At 29.9% G+C, this 21848-nt stretch overlaps 1 protein-coding gene across 3 annotated transcripts in view; it reads left to right on the top strand.

Annotated features, from left to right (window-relative positions):
- LOC114326950 (uncharacterized) overlaps positions 1-21848 on the top strand; it is a 308181-nt gene that overhangs the window by 59708 nt on the left and 226625 nt on the right. For 2 of the 3 annotated variants that reach the window (XM_050658485.1, XM_028275433.2), the window contains exon 3: positions 19514-19531. The exons of the other annotated variant lie outside the window; for it this stretch is intronic. In XM_050658485.1, the coding sequence (XP_050514442.1) occupies positions 19514-19531 (18 nt within the window). The remainder of the gene's footprint in view (positions 1-19513; positions 19532-21848) is intronic. 3 annotated transcript variants of the gene reach the window in all.

Raw genomic sequence — 21848 nt, 5'->3', positions numbered from 1 at the left:
GAAACGTTAAACAACTCTTCACCTTCTCTTTTGTAGATTACTCCGCAATTCAAAAAACATATTCCAATGTTCATCACTTTACGATTTGGCAGACAAATAAGAAGATGAAGATGCAGTTGTCAAAACTTTAAACGCATTTTTCTCAAAACTGCTTTTTCAAATGCGATGGACATTGTAACTGAAAAACTACTCAAGCGATCGACCTGAAATTTTGCATAGATTTTCTTTAGACATTTCGTGAGGTAACAACGTCGAGATATTTTTCGTTTTGTGCTTATTTTTTGTTCAACAATATTAAATCTGTTGGTTTTCACAAAATTTTTATCAAAAATTTCGTATTTTTGACTTCTAAGTGATACCAAAAATTCAAAAATCATTAAAAATAAAAAAACTCGACATTGTTACCTCGTGAAACTCATAAGCTAATTAAATCGTTTTGAATTTTTTGTTTCGTATGATCCAGTGATGAGTTCTGATGTCCACCGCAAAATCAATTTTTTTTTTAACTGCCTGCCAAAATTTGTCGCCAATGGCTTATTTTTCAATTTTTTGGATTGAATTTTTTCTTAAATATTCTTTGAATTGTACTTAATATGTTTATTTAATTTAAAAATAAAATAATTCTACCATAGCGTCGAAAAAAATTCACAAAAAAGTGCCTGATATGTTGATTTCAAACCATACCCCCCCCCCCCCCTTAAGAGAATCAACCAAGAACGCCAACTTTTCGAAACCATCAAGAAAAGGAAAACGGCATATCTGAGTAACATCATGCGAAAAAAATACCATTTCCTTCAACTTATAATCGAGGGTAAAATTGAAGGCAGAAGTGGAATAGGACGCAAGAAAATGTCCTGTATACGAAACATAAGGCAATGGACAGGGATTAACGACATACAATCTCTGATAAACATTGAAAAAAATAAAGAGTTAATGGAAAATGTGATCGCTAACATCCATTAGTGGATTTGCATCTGAAGGAGAAGAAGAAGAATACAGTCAAAATTATTGTAAAATAACATCAGATGAAATTGTTGGAAATGCAGCTAATTTATCTCGTTATTTTTTCATTTAAATTTGATTAATAACAAGTCATGAGGAAAATTTGATAAAGTAGGTATATTAATTTGAAATTTATTGTTTATTAATAAAGTAAAATTATTAGCACAGTATTGTGTATACAAAATATTTGATAAACTAAATATTTTATTTAAATATATTGGATAATCATTCAATTACATGAGTTATGTTCATGTTCAGAATGTGGTTTCTATGCTAATGAGGAAAACTCTTACATATTTTTTTAACTTGTAAAGAACAAAATTCCCAGTTGTTGACCGTATCATTATCAAGGCCTTCCATTCCTGATGGAATATTTGCCGCTCTTACGGTATAACTTGGTTTTCGTTATCATTTTTTCCACTTCATTTAGATCTATGCATACGTCCCTCTATGCATAGGTCCCTCCCTTCCTCATACCTACGCCAATGGTTTGGGAAAACTAGCACTGAACTATTTTGTGCGGTTATAAATAAGACAGTGATTGTTAATATTCTGGGCAACATGGGAGCCAACGATCGACAAGCGGTCTTGGCAAAGAAGAAGATAGGTCTCTCCAGTTTCTCAATTTCAGGATTTTGATATATCTCATGACCTAGTTCTCCCGTCTCTCTCTAGACTAGGTCTTCCCTTTGGTCTTTCAGTTTCTGGCTTTCATATGGTGTTCTTGTTATTTAGTAGGTCGTTTTTCATTCTCTCTATGTGTCCCGGCCATCTCAGTCTGCGCTTTAATAATAAATCGACTAGTATCTTCTCCCTTCATCAGGTCTCTTATTTCATGGTTTATTCTTCTCATTTCTCCGTTTTCCATTCTTATGGGAACATAATTCTGCTGAGCATATTTCTTTCGAATATTCCTTATATTTTTTCATCGTCATCGGTGAGGCACATTGTCTCAGCTACGTATGTAACTACTGGTCTGATTGCAACTCTGTGTATTTTCAGATTTGTATTTCTGGATAAGTTCTTGTCCTTCATTAGCCTATGGTATCTACAGTATGTTTTGTTTCCTACTATAATTCGCTCCGTTACTTCTTCATCATTATCAGTGGCATCATAGCTCGTTATGAGCCAAAACCTTCGTCAGAACTGAGAACAATCCTCCAGACTATTGCACCTTTATGTCGCAGATCACATGACCTATAGACCAGGGCGCATCTGTAAAAATATTAGTTCATTTGGACGTTGAGAGGTGACTCCAATTTTTTTGCAGAAATTGCTTGAAAATAACTCAAATAATAAAATTTGAGTTATCCTCCCTCTCAAAAAGGTCCGGAACATTGTTTAAATAATCAAAATGTCAAAAAATGAAGGAAAACTTCGATTTTTTTCTTCGTTTTTTGATTATAACTTTAAAAGTATTAATTTTCGAGAAAAGTTGTTCTGACATAAAAGGTGCGTAATTAAATTTCTACAATATAGAATTGGTTAAAGATTTAAAAAATAGTCACCCTTGTTGCAAAATAGCAATAATTGCGAAAAAACCATACAAAAACAAGTATTCGCATTTTACGTTTTTCAACCATTTATGCTACACTTAGGACCTTCATATTTCACCCAGAAAAACTTTATCATACAGTAAAACAATACTGTAAATTTCATTAAGATCGGTTCAATAGATTTTGCAATCCAGCTTTCGCAAAAAAAATTCATTTTTTTAAAATGTTACAGGACTAAAAATTAAGCAGATAGCAAGTTGAATTTTTTTGCGTATAGAGATGTACTGCACCTTTCATTTGCAATTTGCAAAATTAAAATCGATTAACTACGACGGCGTCATACCCCAGTTAATAGGGAAAAAATACGAAAAAATGTTAAGCAGGGTTTTGAAGGTGCTAAACGGTAGATGAGAGATAACTGATGATAATTCCCTGAAGACGTACAGGTAATTTTTCTTCTTCTTTTTTTTAAACAGTTACAAATAATGAAAAACTCAGTTTTTTGATTATAAAACGTTGCTTGTTCATTTTAGAGAAAAATATTTTAAATAAGTGTTGTAGATTTTAAATAGTTCTTTAATTTGATTATACTCGTATTCATATACATAAACAATTGACCTAGATAATTGTATAAAACCCTCATTTTTGCACTAATTTATAAATATAAATAACTTTAATTTTTGCATAATAATATATAATTTAACTACTTTAAATTATGCTACTTAATGGGTTATTTAAATGTGCTAAATTTCAATCAGATGGACCAAATAGTTTATAAGTTATTCAATTTGTTTATCCCAGAGAGCAATTGTTTATACAACTGTTCTTGCCCTAACAATGACTCTAGGGACATTTAGCAAATCGCAATCAATCATTCGAGACTCTATTTTTAAGATATATTAAAAAAAATTAACATTTTATTAAAATTGTTATTAAAAAAAAAACGTTTGAAAAAGACCCTACTTTTTAGGTTATAAACAATTAGAATAACTTTGACGGTTTCTACGTCACACGATTGCATGTAGGCTCACTGAAAAGTTGGTGAAAAAATACTTATTAAAAAAGAAAAAATAATTTTATATGACCAATAGGAGTGAAGTAATAATGTATACATATCCAATATAATATATCCAATATCACCTAAAAATGAACTCAGAGCATGAAATCCACCAAGTCTAACAATAACCGATGACAAATTATGAGGATCATCATTTATATCTACATTTGCAATTATACTGCGAGCTTTCCAATAAAAAGTGGTAAAAAGTGGTTGGTCAAAGGTTACGAATGTTGTATTTTGATTATTTTTTTTTGCATTTTGCAGCAGATTCTACTAACGCAGTCAGAATTGTATTTTTATCAGACGCCGCCGCATTAATAAATGGCTAAGATTAAATATTTCTAAGAAGACGTCTAAAGAAGACAGGGATATTGAAAACTGAACCACAAATTTATTTTAGCAATTGTAATATTCAAAATATGAATGTATCAATATAATAATTAATTTAATCATACAACTACTTAATTTGTTTGTGTCACCAAATCAATAAATTTGAATATACAGTGCTCTTCAGATAAAACTATCCACCTTAAATAACTTTTTAACCACTGATATTTAAAAAAAAAACGCAAAAACACCTCAAATAATAGTTGAAGAGGGAGACATTGTGCTATACTTAACCTTACCGGGAAAGGCACCCTCTCACCCCCCGTATCATCCCTTAATTTTTTTTAATTCCTTCCACATTTTTTTATTCGAAACTTTCTATTCTAGTCTTTGTTCTGATTTCAAAAATGTATAACACTTAAAGTGATGCTTAAAGTGGTTAGTTTATGAGAAAAAAAATACAAAAGCAAGAAAACTGGATTAAATAAAAATTATTTTTTTAACAATTTTATAACATTTAGAATGAACATTTTACTACTAAAAACAATAATTATTAAAAATTTTAACAATAATAATTATTCAAAATTTCAGAAGTCATTTTGAATAAATATTGTTAAAATTTTTGGTCAAATTTTTATTCTGAATGTTTGTATGTATAGTATTTTTACTACAAAAACGTTATTACGTAGGTCAAAATTTTTGACGTAAGAGAACTGTCAAAACATTAGAATGTGACTTTCCATTATTGCCATGTTTATAATAAACATGACAATAATGAAAGTCACATTCTAATGTTTTGACAGTTCTCTTACGTCAAAAATTTTGACCTACGTAATAACGTTTTTGTAGTAAAAATACTATAATAATATTCTTAAAAACATAATTTTTATCAATCCAGTTTTTTTGCTTTTGTATTTATTTTTCTCATAAACTAATCACTGCATCATATGTTATACAATTTTGAATTCAGTACAAAGAGGAGAACCCAAATATAAAATAAAAAAAGGTGGAAGTAATTTAAAAAAAATTAAGGGATGATATGGGGGTGAGAGGGTGCCTTTCTTGGCAAGCTTAAGTATGGTATAATGTCTCCTCTGTCAACTATTATTTGACATGTTTTTGCGATTTTTCTAAAAATCAGTGGTTCAAAAGTTATTTAACACGTTGACGGACAGTGCGTCAAACGTATAAGCAAGTGTTGTGACACTATATGTATTTTGCATAGTAGAATAGGGAAAAATACAACGTCTTTAGACGTTGTGTCACATTCCATCAATGGAAATTAGACGTCTATAGACGTTCTGTCTGTCAACGTATTAAGGTGGATAGTTTTATCTGAAAAGCACTGTATTTTTTTTATGGATAATCAGAAGAAAATCATGTATTACAACTTGCATAAACCTTTTTTGTGAAATACCTACAAAAAATCTTTTCAAAATTTATTTTAAAACCATTTATTTAGAAAGTGGGAATATAAAATTAAAAAAGTAATTAAGTAGCTACTAATTTTAATTGAAACAAACAAATAAAAACATTGTTTATACTAATTAGATATCTACCTAGACAAAATATTAATAGTTTCATTAAATGAAATTATAATAGAATTAAACTTACCGTTTTAAAATACTATCAAATTAAAAATAATATATATTGGATTAATTTATAGTTATCATTGTATATTTATATAAATAATATACTTTAATTTTACAATAATGTGGTAAGAATTACTTATATTTTACTAATTAAAGTAAGTCATAGCAAACTGCAAATTTTTTCAACCTGTTTCAAATTGGGATTCCATTCTAAAAAATAAAACGAAGCTATTCTCACCTCATTCGTTGGCGGTGTTTCACGAGTACCATCAGTTTAACGAGTCATGACTTTTTATTTTTTCACTGCATATGCAATCTATGAAGTGGGTCATAAAATATAGATTTTCTTAAACAACTTGTTCAATTTTCAGCTCTAAATGTTTATAAACAACGGAAATATGATTTATTGAAAAAAAAATTCTAACTTGATTTCTATTGGTCATATAAAATCCTTTTTACTATTTTAACGTGTATTTGTTAACCAGCTTTTTAGTGAGCCTACATACAAGCGTGTAACATAAAAACTGTCAAAGTTATTCTAATTGTTTATAACCTAAAAAGTAGGGTCTTTTTCAGACGGTTTTATTAATAACAATTTTGATAAAATCTTAAAACATTTTCAATACATCTTAAAACTAAAGTCTCAAATAATCTATTGCGATTTGTAAAATATCTCTAGAGTCACTGTTAGGGCAAGAACAGTTGTTTAAACAATTGCCCTCTGGGATAAACAAATTGAATAACTTATAAACTATTTGGTCGATCTGGTTAAAATTTAGCACACTTAGATAACCCATTAAATAGCATAATTTAAAGTAGTTAAATTATATATTTTTTGCAAAAGTTAAAGTTATTAATATTTATAAATTAGTGCAAAAATGAGAGTTTTTTACAATTATCTCGGTCAATTGTTTGTATATTTCAATACGTGTCCCACCAAATTAAAGAACTTTTTAATGTCTACAATATTTATTTGAAACATTTTTCTCTAAAATGTACAAGAAACGTTTTATAGCCAAAAAACTGAGTATTTCATTCTTTGTAACTGTTTAAAAAAAAGAAGAAGAATAACTAGCTGTACGTCTTCACGGAATTATCATCATTTATCCCTCATCTATCGTTTAAAACCTTCAAAACCCTGCTTAACATTTTTACGTGAAATCGACGATTTTTTTCCCTATTAACTGGTGTATCAGGAATTTTTTTAAATAAACATTAATTATTGGTGCTACGCGCGAGACAGCGGATAGTTTGCTCTGATTGGGCATTCCAATGACCTTTGATAATGATTGATACATTTTAATTTTTATTACATTTCGATATAAATAAATAAATTTGTTTATTGTAAAATAAAAACACATACTCTATCCTTTGAAATAACACTTTTTTTAGCAAAAATTTTCTTTGTTCATATATTTTAACTTAGAGAATAAAAGTTTATTATTTTTAAACATATGCAATTGTTTAAACAATATTTCACAAACAATAATAAAATTAGTTTGATTTTTGTGGAATTAAAATACAACGAAATATAGAGTAAGAAAATAATATATTAGATAAAGATTGGAAGAAATTTTGGTGGAAATCAACTTGTGTGAATCGAACACCGCTGTCCTGCGCGTAGCACCAAAAATTAATGTTTATTTAAAAAATTTCCTGACGCCGTGGTAATTAATCGATTTTAATTTTGCAGATTGCAAATGAAAGGTATAGTACACTTCTATAAGCAAAAAAAAATTCAACTTCCTATCTGCTTTATTTTCAGTCCTGCAGCAATTAAAAAAATATATTTTTTTTGCGAAAGCTGGATTGCAAAATCTATTAAACCGATCTTAATGAAATTTACAGTGTTGTTTTACTATATTATAAAGTTTTTCTGGGTAAAATATGAAGGTCCTAAATGTAGCATAAATGGTTGAAAAACGTAAAATGCGAATACTTGTTTTTGTATGGTATTTTTCGCAATCACTGCTATTTTGCAACAAGGGTGACTATTTTTTAAATTTCTAACCAATTCTACAGTATGTCGCTGTAAGTTGTATCCATATGGAAAACTTTTTTATTATTAATTTTACGAAAAAAAGTGATTCTTCATAAAAAGCTCTGCATGGTCCAAAACCTAAGATTTAACCATCAAATATAAAAATTTTTCAATATTATACGAGGTATGTCAAAAAGTTTGAATTTCACTCAAGAGTAAAGTAGCTTTATTTTTCACAATATTGAAAATTGCTATTATGAAAAGTTGTTTGGAATTAAAAACTATATTTTAATATGCAATTACATCCTTCTAATTGAAAAAAAAATTTTTGAAAAATTATGGATAACTAGCATTATTTTCAGTATTTCAATTCTGATAACTCTTTTATTATTAATTTTACGAAAAAAAGTTATTCTTAATAAAAAGTTCTGGATGGTCTAAAACCTAAAATACAACCATCCTATATCAAATTTTATCAATTTTATACGAGGTGTCAAAAAAGATAAATTTAGATCAAAAGTAAAATACATTTATAGTTCAGAATATTTCCATTAGGATGTAATTACATACTGAAACGTAGTTTTTAATTCTAAATAACTTTTCATAATAACAATTTTCGATATTGTGAAAAATAAACGTATTTTACTCTTGAGCGAAATGCATATTTTTTGACATACCTCGTATAAAATTGATAAAATTTGACATACGATGGTTGTATTTTAGGTTTTAGACCATGCAGAACTTTTTATTAGGAATAACTTTTTTCGTAAGATTAATAATAAAAGAGTTATCTGAATTGAAATAACTGAAAATAATGTTAGTTATCCATACTTTTGCAAAAAAAAAAAATTTCAATTAGAAAGATGTAATTGCCTACTAGAGAATAGTTTTTAATTCCAAACAACTTTTCATAATAGCAATTTTCAATATTGTGAAAAATAAAGCTACTTTACTCTTGAGTGAAATTCAAACTTTTTGACATACCTCGTATAATATTCAAAAAATTTGATATGATGGTTAAATCTTAGGTTTTGGACCATGCAGAGCTTTTTATGAAGAATAACTTTTTTTCGTAAAATTAATAATAAAAAAGTTTTCCATATGGATACAACTTACAGGGACATACTGTATATTGTAGGAAATTTAATTACGCAACTCTTATGTCAGTACAACTTTTCTCAGAAATGAATACATAGTTTTAAAGTTATAATCAAAAAACCAATAAAAAAATCGAATTTTTCCTTCATATTTTGACATTTTGATTATTTAAACAATGTTCCGGACCATTTTGAGTGGGAGGATAACTCAAATATTATTATTTGAGATATTTTTAAGCAATTTCTGCAAAAAAAAATTGAGTCACCTCTCAACGTCCATCTCAAAACAGATACGCCTGGACTACTAGACGTGCTACCGTAATGCATTTTTCAACGTCAGGTTCCCCGAAACTTCTACCCCGAAACAACTCTTGCAAGTTGCAACGCATGCGCTACAAACCTTGCTCTTTTTTCCACATGATTTGCTCTCAACTGCTTTTCTGATGTACTTTTCTAGTTGTGTGTAGTTTGATCTGCAGTTAATTTTTAGCAGCTTATGATCTGATTCACAGTATGCTCCAGGCATACCTTTTATATTTATTACTGGGGTTTTCCATCTTTTCCGCACGATTGGGTTCCGCACGAGTATGTAGCCGATTCGGTTTGATTTTTTGTTGTTGCATAAGGTAAAATTACTTTAATTGGGATGAGAATTGATCGGCCAACTACCAGATTCGCCAGATTCTGTATTCCAACTGTAGGGACACCCTTTTGCAATAAAAAAGGGACCATGCCCGAAGCTTCGACATTTTGAGTAACTTTAGTTGAATTACTTTTAGGAATGAATAAAAAGATAATAAAAAAATAAATCAGAAAATATCCTGCGGTTCAAATCTGTTAAAACATTCAAAACGAGAGAAGTGTAATATGTACTTAATGTAGGTAACTTAATTCACGTTTTATGGTAACGGTACAACGCAGATGGAAAACCCAAAAACTATATCAAGATTTCCGTTTCCAGATGGCTTTCAGTTCGGTCGTTGCCAAAATATAGTTGTCACAAACAGAAAATAGTATTTTGGAAGAGAGACCAGGGCCCTGATTCTAATTCATTTCGACAGTCGCAATTTCATTTCGACACCGCCATGACAGCCGCAGATATAGCGATTCTTATTCATTTCGATATTAGTTACAACTGGGGATATTAATCTTATCATGTTGAGACTGCTCAGAATTTGGGTTGGCGCTCCCGTTTATTGGAACTTGTTGATAGTCTGGGAAAATTATCGAAAAAATGCCATTTTTGGGAAAAATTATTTACCAGCTATTTTATTGCTAAAATCGAATCTTAAGATTGGATATACAGTGCGTCCATAAAGTAACGCATAAATTCATTATTTCGTAAACCAGCGACATTAATGAAAAATCCTGAAACGGGTCGATTTTTATTTTTAGATTCAGATTTTTTGGCATATATATCATACTAGTGACGTCATCCATCTGGGCGCGATGACGTAATCGATGATTTTTTTAAATGAGAATGGTCATGTGATAGCTCATTTGAAAGGGTATTCAATTCTCTATTCACTAATATAAACATTTACCTAATTATTTATACAAGGTGTTCAAAAAACATTTTTTTAATTAAAATAATTGAAACAAAAAGAAGAATGTACGTAATTTATTTAATTCAAAATACGTTTTACTGTTGTCAGAAAACAGGAAAAAAATGTTTATTTGAGAAATAAATATTGTTTTTTGCTTAAATTCAATGTTAAAGCTGCCACCCACCTGTCGCTTGGCAGTTTGAACATTTCGTTTAAGCGAAAATCAATGTTTATTTGTCAAATAAATTTTTTTTCTGTCTACTGACAGTAGTAAAATGTATTTTGAATTAAATAATTACATTATATTCTTCTTTTTGTCTCACTTATTTTAATTAAAAAATGTTTTTTGAACACACTGTATAAATAATTATGTTAATGTTTATATTCTTGGATAGAGAATTGAATACCCTTTTAAATGAGCTATCATATGACCCCTATTCTCATTTAAAAAAATCATCGATTAAGTCATCACGCCCAGATGGATGACTTCACTAGTATGATATATATGCCAAAAAACCGTAATTTAAAAATAAAAATCGACGTGTTTCGGGAATTTTCCTTAAAGTAACCACTTTACGAAATAACGAATTTATGCGTTACTTTATTAGTAATATGGGGTATGACAAGTCCGCAGAAAGTGTGTTATTTTATTTATAAACAAATTAGCACTTCTAAATCTTCTTTATTTTTCAATTAGTGGTCTGTAACTCCTAAAATTTTTCCTTTGAGCCAAAAACACTCAAATAAAAATTCACCGTAATTTAGTTCTGCACAAAGTTATTTTTTTTCCGATTTCCTTCAACAAAAATTTTACTCAGAAAATCCGAGTTTTCCCAAAAAATCTGCAATTTTCAATTAAAATTTTAGGGAAGTACCTAATTATTTATCAGTAATTAAATAATTGATGACATGAAAGATTTATTATAGTAGATTATACAGAGGGGCTAAATTATGGAATAAATTCATTTTTTTAAAACGGACGATTTTGGAGCAAAATCCCGAAAGAGGTCGATTTTTATTTTTAAATTACAATTTTTTGGCATATATTTCTTACTAGTGACGTCATCCATCTGAGCGTGATGACGTAATCGATAATTTTGTTAATGGGAATAGGGGTCGTGTGGTAGGTCATTTGAAAGGGCGTTTAATTCTCTATTCAGTAATATAAACATTATTATCATTAGGTATTTATACAGGGTTGCCAAAAAAAAATTTTGAATTAAATTAATTGGCGCAAAAAGAATGTATGTAATTTATTTAACTCAAAATACATTGTACTGCTGTCAGAAAATAGAAGAAAAGGTTTATTTCACAAATAAGCATTTCTTTTCGCTTAAATTAAATCACAAACAGCCTCCCTCCTACCTATTGGCAGTTTGAACATTTAATTTAAGCTAAAAGCAATGTTTATTTGCAAAATAAACATTTTTTTCTATTTTCTGACAGCAATAGAATGTATTTTGAGTTAAATAAATTACATGCATTCTTCTTCTTGCGTCAATTAATTTAATTCAAAAATTTTTTTGGCCTCCCTGTATAAATAATGATATTAATGTTTATAATACTGAATAGATAATTGAACGCCTTTGTAAATGAGCTACAACACGAACCCCTATTCCTATTTAAAAAAAATAATCGATTACGTCATCACGCTCGGATGGATGACGTCACTAGTTTGAAATATATGCCAAGAAATTTAATTTAAAAATAAAAATCGACCTGTTTCGGGATTTTTCTCTAAAATCGTCCATTTTAGAGAAAATGAATTTATTCCATAATTTAGCCCCTCTCTGTATATCAGGAGACCGGCGACAATCTAACCAATAGTTTAGCAATAATTAAAATGTTAAATAAAAAATTTCGGTCGAAATAATAACCAGAAAGTTTATGATACACCAGAATAACTATGATTTTCGTATAAAAAAGCACTATACCTATTCAACGTTCCTTACAGGATTGAAATTGGACCATTTGAGCGGTCTCAGGAATGTTATAAAGAAACAATTTTTTGGCTTATAAACAAATAGAACCCCTCAGAAAATATTAGATTTAATTAAATTAAGTTAACGCTGTTGAAAAGGGCACGGCTTCTGTGTCCTTTACGAAGAAAAACAAATTGAATTGCGAGGAGTGATTCCAGGTATAACCGGTCAAATTTGACCGGCATTTGCGACAGAGTTATAAACAACAGGATTTTAATCTTTGAACCATTAGATACCTTTTAATTCCGGTCCTCTTTGTACATACAAATTTTCATATCTTCAAGACACTTATAACAAAAAAGATTTATGTCACTGTCACCAAATTATTTAATTATTGATAAATAATTACTTCCCTCAAATTTTAGTTGAAAATTAAAGATTTTGTTTGGAAAACCCGAATTTTCCGAGGAAAATTTCCGTCGAAGGAAATTGGAATAAATTATCAATGTGCAGAATTACTGTCAATTTTTATGTGAGTGTTTTGGTTTAAAGTTAAAATTTTCGAAGTTATAGAGCAATAATAAAAAAAGATTTCGGAGCACTAATTTGTTTATAAACAAAATAGCACACTTTCTGTGGACTTTGCACAGCTATATTACTAATATAGGAAGTCTTAAGATTTGATTTCAGCATGTCCAGCAATAAAATAGCTGGTAATTAATTTTTCTTGTTTTTTACTAATTTTCCCAGATTATTACCTTACATCTTTCATTGAGTTGATGATTCATGTTGTGGACATTCTCAATTATTATATTTCTAATTTAATACTATTCTATCTAATTCCTCAAAACAAGCAAATTTCAATTAAACCCAGCTATATTATAATACCTTTTGCTTTAGTTTTCCTTGCAAGAAATAAACAAAACACATCTAAACTAAACCTAACCTCGCTTTTGGCCAATCATTCATCTCCGTGTCAAATAATTTCGACAGTCGAAATTATAATATCAACACCCTTTTTAAAGTCGCTATTAATTTCGATAGTCGCTATTTCATGACGTCACTTCGTTAGTTCAACTAAAATCCACAAGGCTCGCACAATCGCATTTCAACCGTCGCCATATTGAAAGCGACTTGTTTAGTGTCGAAATTTGATTTAGAATCAGGCCCCGTGTCATTAAATACAAACTGTGATTTTTAAACCGCAGTAAATTGTTTGTCAATCAAATAGCGAAGGGGGCATGTGGACATACATACATTTAAAATAACTTTTTCCAGTAATTTATTTTTAACAAAACTTATAAAATACAGTTGTAAATTACAAATTACTTAAAGTTGAACAATAAAATTTGATTTTATTGTTCAGTATTTCCTTCGAGGGTGATAAAACGATTATCGCTGCCATACAACTTTTCAATACCATTTTTATAATACAATTTGTCTTTAGCCTCACAATAAGCCCCAGTTTCAGTGATTACCTCTTCATTGGTGCTAATTTTTTTCCAGCGAGCATTCTCTTGATGTCAGCGAACAAGTGGTAGTCGCTGGGAGCCATATCTGGTGAATACGGTGGCTGTGGAAGCAATTCGAATCACGATTCATGAAATTTTGCAATCGTTACCATTAATTGAAGCCACGGTGCTTTGTCTTGATGAAATAACACTTTCTTCTTCTTCAAATGGGTTTTTTCGCAGTTTCTTCCTTCAAACTAACCATCAACGCAATGTAATATGTAATAGTGGCTGCTAATGGTTTTTCCCTGTTCAAGATAGTCGATGAATATTATACCATGCGCATACCATGAGCCATGTTTCATCCATTGTAACATATCGACGCAAAAATTCTGTTTTATTACGATTGAACAGCTTTAAAAACTTCTCAGAATCATCAATTCGTTGTTATTTTTGATCGATTGAGAGTTCTGGCAGTAACCACTTTGCACAGAACTTTCGTATACCCAAATATTTATGGACAATATCTCCAACACGTTCCTTTGATATCTGTAGAGTTCTAGAACAACTTCACTCTACCTACGGTCATCCAAAATTATTTTGTGGACTTTTTTTTACGTTTTCGTCTCTTTAGAACGTTCATTGTTTGCATCGTCCTCGGTGCTCATTTCGCCTCGTTTAAACTTAGCAAACCACTTCTCAACAGTTGATTTTTCTGGTGCAGAGTCCGAATAATGTTTATCAAGCCAAGCCTTGGCTTCAACAGTATTCTTTCGCCAAAAAGCAATGATTTATTAAGACACAAAATTCCTTTTTATCCATTTTTTTTTAAACTAACACAAGTTGCTTCACTCAAAATGCTACATGTCATAAACTAATAGTTCGACAGCTCTCAAATTTATACACGCATCTTTTGAAGGTTAGACTAAAAATCATATGGATTTAATACCAGTAGTGCCATCTATGTATCAGCGTACGAACTTTTCATTCCATCTGTTTTGTCACGTAAACGTCTAATTCGAACTTCCAAAGAATCACCCTGTATAAAAAATCGTCTATAAAATAAAATGCTTACTACAGGGTGTCCAGAAACTCCCTACAAACGAAGACCGGAGATTCCTCAGATAATTTGAAGATAATTTAACCCAATTCATCTGTTAGTCCGAAAATGCTTCCTACGGGAGCTAGAGCTCCTGAAAGATAGCGTCTTGTAATCAGTTTTTTTTTAATAGCTCCAGAACGCTTCTATTTAGAAAAACGAACATTGGTACTCATATTTATCTTCCAGAGATAAACCGATTCGATCAATTTCGAATTTCTACTATCGGTCATAGGCGTCCGTTTTGGGTAGGGCAACGGTTATTTTATTCCATAACTTTTTTGTCTTAAACTTTTGAGGTTTTTTTATTACTAACTGGATTACTGAGGTATTCTAGTACTAAAAGGTACTCCTGCTATAGGTCGGTATAAGATACCGTTTTCTAAAAAAATCGTTTTGAAAATTTTTCGTTTTTTGAATTTGAAAAAAAAATTAAAAAAAAACTATTTAGAAAAATACGCCGTTTTATTTTGAAATTTATTTTCAATTTTTTTTTTCAAATTCAAAAAACGAAAACATTTCAAATCGATTTTTCTAGAAAACGGTGCATCCTACCGACTTAAAGCAAGAGTACATTTTATTACTAGAATACCTCAGAATTTAATAATCCAGTGTCAAAAATACTTAAAAGTTAAAGACAAAAAGTCATGCGATAAAATAACCGTTATCCTGCCCAAAACGGACGCCTATGACCTGTACTAGAAATGCGTACCAGTTTTTATTTTTCTAAATAGAAGTGATATGGAGCTATTTAAAAAAAAAACTAATTACAAGACGCAATCTTTAAAGAGCTCTAGCTCCCTTAGAAAGCAGTTTCAGACTAGGTGAATTGGGTTAAATTATCTTAAAATTATCTGACATCCTGTATAATTTTTGTGTACATACTTATAATTTGATTAGAATACATATTACCTTTAATTCTAAAAAATACCTATTATTACTCTGATTTAAAAAAAATTACTGCTATAAAGATTGTTCGCCCACTCAATATATCGTAAATGTTTATTACAATTCCGTGATCGTTGGAAATAGTCACATAGTTGCATGTTATTTGTTTCATCGTAATTTCTGTTATTTAATAAAAAATTTGCTCTACTCAAAATTACTGTATCAGCATTTATACCATTGGAAAGTTGGTAATAACATCTTTTAATCCCTCCGGTACACGCTATAATTTCTTGTCATTATCATTTTTTATGATTTTTACAACGTATAATGTTATAAAAATTTTACAGTGAATGTTATAAAATTTCAAATGTAATTCTGTTAAACTAAGTGCTAATAAAATACGAAAGAATTTAAAATTAAGTTGTACATCAACATTAATATACGTTAGTAAATGGAGGATCAAGGACTTATTTGCAGATAATAGGGAAGAAATAAATGAAACATTATCAACTCATAAAAATCTACAAATTCTAATATCAGAGATGAAAGAGGCAATTTTTCTCAAGTTAATAGTTTTCGAGTTATAAACAATTTAAAACTGAAAAAAATGAAAAATAATGATTTTCAAAGTTTAAAAACACAAGTAAAAAATATAATTTTTGAAATTCCGATGTATCTAAATTCAAGCTCAAACCTTCTATCAGCTCCCTATAAGAATTTGTGGCACGTTTTATTCTAACACAATGTTTTTTAATTGTTAATAAAGCGCATACAGGGTGGGGCATTAGTATGACAAAGTCCAATTACTCTTTTGTCGTAAGAGAAACGAAAAAAAGTTATTTAGGTAAAAGTTGGGGCACTGATAGGACCATAATTTAAAAATATTTTCAAATATACAGAGGCGTGCGTATTGACAGGGTGACACAAACTTATGTTTTTTTAAATGGAACACCCTGTATATTTTTACATTTTTGGATTCTCCTCAATGTTTCCATTCTTAAAATATACGGTTTTGTAATATTATACAAGGTAGTTTAAAAGATAATTACGTTTTTTTGTTAATTTCGTAGCAACATTTACACCCTGTAGAATTGTAGTGATTTGACATCAAATTTTTATTTTATGTTCAAACGATTTTTAATATAGTCTACTATTGTTGACATTAACAGTATAGCGAAATATTAAATTTTAGTATACAGGGTTGGTCGAAACTCGGAATGAGTATTTTCTTTGTTTTCTTAAATGGAACACCCTATATTTTGGTATTGTAATGAAATGATATTGTACGGTACTTTTTTATTTCTTAAGCATTCCCTATACCTAAGTGCTTTAATTTGTAAGTTATTCGTGAATGTTTAAGCCAAGCATTAATTGCAAGAAAAATTACGTGAAATTTTATTAGGTGGCCGTGAAAATATTCAATCAAAAATAATTTTTCGAAAAAAAAAATACATCATAATCTAGCCTGATCCTCAATTTATTAATATTGGATGAGATATCCAAATAAATTCGTAGTTAAGATTGTTGGTGCGCAAAATATTAATAAAAACATACAATATTCTACCTAGTCGGCTACGACACTAAATTTCCTTAAAAATTTGACATTACAATTTTTATAGTTCCATAAGATAAGATTTTTGTGCTAATGTAGTATAACAAAAATGTGTTACTAGCAATAAGAAGTTTTCATCAGAAATTCCCTGATAGACGATAACTAAGAAGAGAAACGTTTAAAAATATACTAGAACGGTTTCAACGGACTGGACACTTAGATTATGATAAATCGAACAAAAACTATTGTAAGTGAAGAAAACAAGAATTAAATGTAATATGTAATCCTTAGTGTCACTGAGGATCTGCGTATTAGTACAACCGTTCTTACAATCTAAGTATCTAGTCTGTTGAAACCGTTTTAGTATACTTTCAAAAGTTTCTGCTTTTGGTTGTCGTCTATCAGGGAATTGCTGATGATAAATTTTTATTGCAAGTAGCTCATTTTTGTTATACTCTCCTAGCACAAAGCCATTTTAATCAGTTCCTTATTAGAAAAATTAATGCATATTAGTAATGGTAACAAATCAACTGGAACTATATAAATAGTATAATGTCAAATGTTTAAGCAAATTTTGTGTCATAGCCAACTAGGGAGAATTTGGTATATTTGATTAATATTTTAAGCACCAACAACCTTAACTACGAATGTATTTGGATATTTCATCCAATATTAATAAATTAAGGATCAGGCTAGATTATTATGTATTTTTTTTCGAAAAATTATTTTTGATTGGATATTTTCATGGCCACCTAATAAAGTTTCACGTAATTTTTGTTGCAATTAATGTTAGGCTTTAAGAACCACGAATAACTTACAAATTAAAGCACCTAGGTATAGGGAATGCTTAAGAAATAAAAAAGTACCATAAAATATCATTTTATTACAATACTAAAATACAGGGTGTTCTATTTAAGAAAACTCAGAAAATACTCATTCCGAGTTTCGACTCACCCTGTATACTACAATTAAACATTTCGCTATACTGTTAATGATTAACAGTAGTAGACTATATTAAAAATCGTTTAAACATAAATAGAAAATTTGATGTCAAATCACTACAATTCTACAGGGTGTAGATGATGCTACGAAATTAACAAAAAACCGTAATTAACTTTTAAACTACTTCGTATAATATTACAAAACCATATATTTTAACAAAGGAAACATTGAGGAGAATCCAAAAATGTAAAAATATACAGGGTGTTCCATTTAAAAAAACATAAGTTTGTGTCACCCTGTTAATACGCACGCCCCTATATATTTGAAAATATTTTTAAATTATGGTACTATATGTGCCTCAACTTTTACCTAAATAACTTTTTTTCGTATTTCTTACGACAAACGAGTAATTGGACTTTGTCACACTAATGCTCCACCCTGTATATGAGAGGACGGGCGATCGGGTTGCATTAACAACTAAAAAACAATGTTTTAAAATTAAATAATCCCAAATTACTTATCGGTAGCTAATAAAATAAGGCTTGAACTTAAATTTAGACACTTCGTAGTTTCAAAACTAATATTTTTTACTTGTGCTTTTGAACCTTAAAAATCGTCCTTTTTCGATTTTTTTTTTTCAGTTTTAGATTGTTTATAACTCTTTAACGATTAATTTTAGAGGAAAATTACAAAAGGCCTTTTTTGTTCCCAATAATCCAATGAACCTAAAATAATGTCTACCCGGGCCAAAAAAATTGATTTTTATAATTTGTTTAAAATTGTTTTTAAATAAATGTAGCAATAACTCCTAAATTATGGCATTTAGGTATAGGGAATGTAACATGAAAAATAATCAGTATTTTTTAAGGACTTTAAAACGTAAAAAATACACAGGGTATTCCATTTGAAATACGAAAGTTCATTAGATTTCCAGAAAAACAAGATCTGACAACAATGTAATTACCACTATAATATCGGGCGCACTGAAAGACCCTTATCCACCAAAATCTATAAAAATCGTTCTAGCGGTTTTCGAGATAATTGAGACTTTCCATACATAAACCTCACTCTGTATACTATACAGTGATGAGCGCGCTAATAACCGGCAAAATAACGCAAAAGATGGAAAACATATTAAGATGTGAGATAAAATGAGGCGAAACTAGTAGAGGTGGAAATTATCGATATAATCATGTAAATTAACATTACATTATATTATAGTTTCCCACTTTTAGACGTCTATGACAGGAGTATTTTATAAAATTCTTCTGTCACAGTGACAGTTGTCATGATCCTTCGATACGTCTAAAGGTGGGAAACTATGTAATGAATGTTAATTTATACGTTTATATCGATAATTTCCACCTCTACTAGTTTCATTTCTTTTTATTTCAAAATGTATTATGTTTTTCATCTTTTGCGTTATTTTGCCGGTTATTACCGCACTCATCACTGTATACGCTAAATATTGTTTTCCTGTTACTAAAATAACATATTTTATAATATAACATCATTTTATACTACTAACCTAATCCTGTTCATATTCATGCTGCTCAGGTACAGGATCCAGAGAAAGTAAGTATCATTTCACTAGAAAAAATTAGAAATAGTCTATTTTCCATTGCTTGAATAGATGTAGCTACATAATTAGATTTATTAACAGATATGTTGATTTAAAAATTCGAAAAAATACTTTTTTTTCATATCTCTACATTTTTTTGAACAAACAACATCCTAGAAGGCTATAGACCTAGAAATCGCATGCAGACAGAGAAGTTATAATTATTAGGAATCAAATTGACTTCATTTTGCTCGACCACAACTTTAGGAAGTCCCTAAAATATACTAAATCATACCGTGGAGCTAACATTCATAGCGATCATAATCCAGTTAAAAAATAAACTTTCTTACTCCTCTTTTTGTGTAGATATTATTCTGTCTGTTTTTTCAATGTGCCTCCAGTTGTCATTTCATCGTTCCACTGATCGTCTTCCTATTGGGGAATGGGGAACCGTCTCTCGCCGTCCTTAATATTCTAATTTTTTGTCATGCGGCTTATGTGGTCGTTCCATTCTACTCTTCTGTTTTTCACCTAGTTATTAATGTTGTCCACCTTGCATCTCGATCGTATATCTGCACTTCTAGCTCTATCCCATAGTGTCTTACCATCGATTTTTCGAAGGGTTTTCATCTCGGCTGTTTCTAGTAACCTTTTTGTCCTCTCTGTATCAAGTCGTGTTTCTGCGGCGTATATCATTATTGGTCTAATGACTGTTTTGTAAATTATTGTTTTCCGATGTTTTTATTTCGTCATATTGTTTCATTCAGACAATCTGCGTCTTTGTTTTAGTATGGTATAACTAGACCCAAACCCAGACATCCAAAGTGAAAGTTATCCTCCAACACCAAATTGTTCTATATGGTCCACATAATGTTCAGAAAAAAGTCACACCATTTTGAGCGTCGGGTTTGGGGGGGGGGGGCTTACGTTTTTCGTCAATATTTCTAAAACTATGGGGTTTAGCATGAACAACCTGGTATACAAAAATGTTCTACATTAAATTTGAAATAAAAAAGGTTCTACGCATAATCCTTCTAAAATGAACGGTTTCAAAGTTACGGAGGTATAGTATTTTTACTACAAAAGCGATATTACGTAGGTCAAAATTTTTGACGTAAGAGAACTGTCAAAACATTAGAATGTGACTTTTCATTATTGCCATGTTTATAATAAACATGTTTATAATAAACATGGCAATAATGAAAAGTCACATTCTAATGTTTTGACAGTTCTCTTACGTCAAAAATTTTGACCTACAAATATCGCTTTTGTAGTAAAAATACTATAGTATAGTATAATTGGTCCAAAAAAAGGCCTAACCCAAACATCCAAAGTAAAAGTTTTACTCCAACACCAAATTGTTCTATATGGTCCACATATTTTTCAGTAAAAAGTTACACCATTTTGAGCGTCCGGTTTGTGGGGCATATGGGGGAGAAGTCGCTAAATTAGTAGTTTTTTTTTAGCGTAAACAATGTTCTATACAAAAATGTTCTGCATAGAATTTAAACCAAAAAAGGTTCTATTAATAATTGTTATAAAACCAACGGTTCCAGAGTTACGGAGGGTGAAAAGTGGAGGTTTTCGATACTTTTTATATTTTTTGGGCAATTTAGAATATTATTATTGATGAAAGAAATTTTCTTTAACAGGATTGTGTTTTGTAAATAAAATTTGCTATTTCAGTTGCCGATGCCATGCTAGTAGTGATAAGCCCTTGAAGAAACCTCAACCTCACCACCCAAAATCATCATCAGTTGCCCAAATAATATAAAAAGTATCGAAAACATCCACTTTTCACCCTCCGTAATTCTGGAACCGTTGATTTTATAACAATTATGTATCGGACCGTTTTTGTTTTAAATTCTATGTAGAACATTTTTGTATAGAACATTGTTTACGCTAAAGCATAGTTTTAGAAATATTGACGAAAAACTACTAATTTACCCCCCTCCCCCCCAACCCGACGCTCAAAATGGTGTGACTTTTTTCTGAACATTATGTGGACCATATAGAACAATTTGGTGTTGGAGGATAACTTTCACTTTGGATGTCTGGGTTATGCCATCTTTTGGATCAAAATTGTATCATACTATGCTTCTTTTCATGAGCATTTTTCAGTGCGTCACAAATGATAGAAAAAAATGTAAGTCCGTGATAATATATATTTTAGTGACATGACATTTTAGTTAAATCTGACAGTTGTCACATTTTATTTGCAATTTGGCATAAAAACAAATCAATTGTGTTTATTGCATTTATAAAATGGTATTTTCTTTGATTTGTATAGTCTTATAAATTGTACAGATTATATTCGTAGATATATTATAT

Source organism: Diabrotica virgifera, chromosome 1, assembly GCF_917563875.1.
Source record: "Diabrotica virgifera virgifera chromosome 1, PGI_DIABVI_V3a".
Taxonomy (NCBI): Eukaryota; Metazoa; Arthropoda; class Insecta; order Coleoptera; family Chrysomelidae; genus Diabrotica; species Diabrotica virgifera.
This window is presented reverse-complemented; position numbering and strand designations above follow the sequence as displayed.